Source organism: Centruroides sculpturatus, unplaced genomic scaffold, assembly GCF_000671375.1.
Source record: "Centruroides sculpturatus isolate CEXI.00-Female unplaced genomic scaffold, Cexi_2.0 scaffold1565, whole genome shotgun sequence".
Taxonomy (NCBI): Eukaryota; Metazoa; Arthropoda; class Arachnida; order Scorpiones; family Buthidae; genus Centruroides; species Centruroides sculpturatus.
The window spans coordinates 76,183-80,161 of record NW_019386133.1 but is presented as its reverse complement, the minus strand read 5'-3'; the positions used below and the strand labels follow the sequence as shown (position 1 = coordinate 80,161).

The window sequence follows — 3,979 nt, the reverse complement described above, 5'->3', positions numbered from 1 at the left end:
AACAGAGAATAAACTGCCCAAATACCCTTAAACAAAGGAAAAGTACGTCCTTTATGAAGGCATAGAGCCTTTACTACATGAAAATGAAAATTAATGAATACACTGTGTACAGTAATTTACCTGATAAGACAGACCTCAGAAAAATACTTTATAAGGCATAAAGCTGTCTATGATAAAAACTAATTATCTAAGGTTACTTTTTGCTTTTTCAGGGTGTGGCTGAGTTATCCGGAGTGCCGAGTTTTCGAGGCTCTACTGTATTATATTTATTATTCTAATTTTTTCTAAACAACGTATCGAAATATAAGTAATTTCGCAAAGAGTTAACTTGGCGACAAAAATTATAATTTACGTAACACCTATTTAAAAAATAATTATAATTGCTTTCTTGTAATTAGAAATTGTATTTAAGTTAAGATGTTTGTGAAATCATTACATTTCATTCATAATTAGTTATTATAGTAAATAATATTTGTAATTTCGGATTAATTTGTAAAATTTTAACATTTAAAAATTTGTACTTTTGAACTCTTAATCTTAATTTTGTCCTTTTATATTTTTATTATGTTAAATGCCACAGAAAAAAAATTTGGATATAAAACGAAAGGTTTATTAATTACTGTATATTTTCTGTATTTATATACAAGCAGAAAAAATATAATTGTAAAAAACTAAAAATGTGTATCAACTGGTGATTTTTAAACATTATTATTATGATTATAATGTATAATTAAAGCACAAAATTCGGGTAGAAAAAGATAGTTGTACTTTACTTTTTCGATTTCACATCGAATTTTGTTTCTCTAATGATTATGTAAAATACTACTTTGTAAATTTGTGACTCAGTTTTGTGGGTTATTCTCTGTTATCAAATTATCTTTTCGAGTATTAATTAATCAAATTCCTTTTATAAACACATTTAAAAGTATTCAAAGCAAGTAATGTCTAAGATGATGACAGAAATAATTCAAGTCAATTATAACAGAATAACCGAAAATGTAAATATACATCGTTACATTACGACTTTAAACGGATTGTCGTAAGTCAAGACGATTCAAGATGTGTATTGAGTTTTTCGTTTGACTAATTACACAGTTCGTGGACAATTTGATGTTTATTTCGTCGATCGATCGAAGACATGTTCATAGAATTAATCTGATAATACCGAATTTGGGAAAAAAGAATAAAGAACTTAAACTTTGTTTGCAAAGCCGTACATGTATAGCATTCTATTCCGTCAACCGTGTTAAAATTATAAGCAGAATTGTTATAATGAATTATTTAGAAATTTTAATAACTTTTTTTGTAATCTTTCTCCATTTATGTCGAATTTTTATCTATGCTGCTATGTACCGTACAGTACATTACTAACACTTCAGTACTACAGTACATTACTAAAAATTAGGTTTAATCTTCAATAATTACGTTTTCCGCAAGAGGTAACAGTTCGAACCATTCTCCCTTTTACTAATATTATTTATTTTTGGCTTATACAGTACTTATTTTAATGTAAATGAAAATTATATAAAAAGCCATTTTACATTATTTTACGTATTTTAATATCAGGGTCACGATTCAACCTCGCACGCTCTGTCATGGACTTTTTATTTCCTGGGAAGATTCCACGAAATCCAAGAAAAACTGTATCTAGAATTGCAAGAAATTTTCAAAAATGATATGAAAAGAGATATCACTATCGATGACCTGACGAAAATGACGTACTTAGAATGCGTAATTAAGGTAACTTTTTAATTTCTTTAATTTATTCAAGGATTAGTTTTATATGTTACAATTTTCAGGAGTCGATAAGAATCTATCCTCCTTTTCCTTTTATTGCAAGAAAAAATCCTACGGAAATGAAAATAAGTAATTTTTGATACCTTAAAATTTGTTTTTCAATAATTATTTTTTATATCTTTTATTGACTCGAAGTATTAAACCCTTGTCATTGAAATAGGTAATTACGTGTTGCCTGCAAATGCGACTCTTGTCATAAATATCTATGGCATCCATCATAATCCTTCTGTTTACGAAAATCCCGAAGTGTTCGATCCAGACCGTTTTCTACCCGAAAACTATAAAAATCTTCATCCTTATGCATTTCTTGGATTTTCTGCCGGTCCACGAAATTGTATCGGTAAGTAATTAGTGAATAAATACAAAAACAAAACAAAATTATTTTATTAAAATAATTTATTTACAGGAAGTAAACTCGCCATGATTAAAATGAAAATGGTTTTGGCAAATGTTCTTCGTAATTTTAAAGTTTACTCTTTGGATCCTCAGGATAAAATTGTTACTTCATGGGATGTTATGTTAACCCCAATATCAGGTATAAGAATGTTTGTAGAACAAAGACGTATGTTGTAAAATATGAAATAACCTGAACGTTGGAGTAATTTTTATTACAAATATATATATATATATAGATCTATATCATATAATCTAGATGAGTGCATTTAAAACCTGTATCGAAATGATTCTACCTATAATTAAACTTTACTCATATATTATATTTCATATTTTTATAGATAAAAGTAATGAGAATAAAATGTATTATGATTATTGTAATAAAACTGCTTACAAGAATACTATGTTTTGCCGTTTATTGCATTTTATTTATTTATCACATTTATAACCTATATATATATAATCGAGACGAGTTGATAATAATAATAATAATAATAGTAATAGTAAAAATAATGATTATAATATCTCTCCCTTGGTCACCACCTGGTCGTGATGGGCGAGCCCGGTAATTTTACTAAACCATAGAGCAATGTAGTGCCCACCAGTGGCCGAGTGGTCTTCGTACCCTAAACACTGGGAGTTCGGTCGTGGGTTCGCGCCGCGATCGGACAGGCTGGCTGCTTGGAGTTTTCCGGGTTTTCTCCTTGCCAATAACGACTAAATAGGAGGCCAGTTCCCCATAAAAGTCCTCCCGGAAGGCATTAGTTCCCCTCGCGTAACATCGCGCCCCAGAGAAGGCAACGGGAAACCACTCTGGGTAGTAACTTTCCCTAGTATACACCTTGGCGGATTACAAACCTACGCCAGGTGTCGCCGACGTCAGGAATCTGATATGGCACCAAGAAGAAGAGGGAGCAATGTAGGCTGGAGCACAAGCTTCTGGTAGGGACACCCATGCCAATAAGTTCTGTTGGGAGAAATGAAGCTAAGGTTGACCACGCCCACATTCTGTGGAGATATTTATCATGGTAGTAACCACATCAAAGTGTGATATTGGCTCGGACGTCGCCCGGGTTAACAAGGTTTGCGTTAGTAGGTTAGGCAGAGGCTCACGTTCGAAAAATAGGCCGCAGTCTCCCTTGGTTACCGGTGGCAAAAGCAGCGTCGGCCCAAGCATGTCTACTGCAATGCCCACAACAGATGTGAGGAACCAACCTAGCTTTGGTGTTCCTGTGGCAATGCATCTGCAGACCACATAGGCTGGCAAACCACACCAACGGATGAAATGGACAATAGAAATGAAGGAGTTTATCATCCGTACTTACTACGCAATCAAAAAACTCGAAACAAACATGACAGCGTACAGAGAACAACTACACCATAGATTCACACAACAATATCCTCACCTCGCTGTCACCGAACACAGGGTTGTTGATCAAAAAAGAACAATTATACAGAACAACCTTATCTCACAAACAAAACTTTAACTTATCAGACAACAGGTTGCTGATCAAATACATCAACAGACAGAAACATTTAACATTATTAATGAAGATCACATAACCTGTCAGGATAATCCAGCAACAAGCATTGATAATAGCATATATACTAAAACTACAACTAATGATACTACAGGCAACGAATCAAAAGACGAGATAAGATTAACGAGAACATTCATTAGCTTACATGCATTCGACTTGGATTTTACACAGATTGGGAAATTATACCCCGACTTACGCGAATTCGACTTACGCGGTTATCACTCGGTCCCACCTATCGCGTAAGATGT

The 3,979-nt window shown here is 32.9% G+C and overlaps 1 protein-coding gene across 1 annotated transcript in view; it reads left to right on the top strand.

Annotated features, from left to right (window-relative positions):
* The window catches only part of LOC111613750 (cytochrome P450 4C1-like), a 6,929-nt gene extending 4,409 nt beyond the window's left edge, over positions 1-2,520 (top strand). The window contains exons 8-11 of the mRNA XM_023355101.1: positions 1,567-1,740; positions 1,800-1,866; positions 1,958-2,137; positions 2,204-2,520. Of these exons, the coding sequence (XP_023210869.1) occupies positions 1,567-1,740; positions 1,800-1,866; positions 1,958-2,137; positions 2,204-2,370 (588 nt within the window). The 3' untranslated portion in view covers positions 2,371-2,520. The remainder of the gene's footprint in view (positions 1-1,566; positions 1,741-1,799; positions 1,867-1,957; positions 2,138-2,203) is intronic.
* Positions 2,521-3,979: the final 1,459 nt, after the last annotated feature.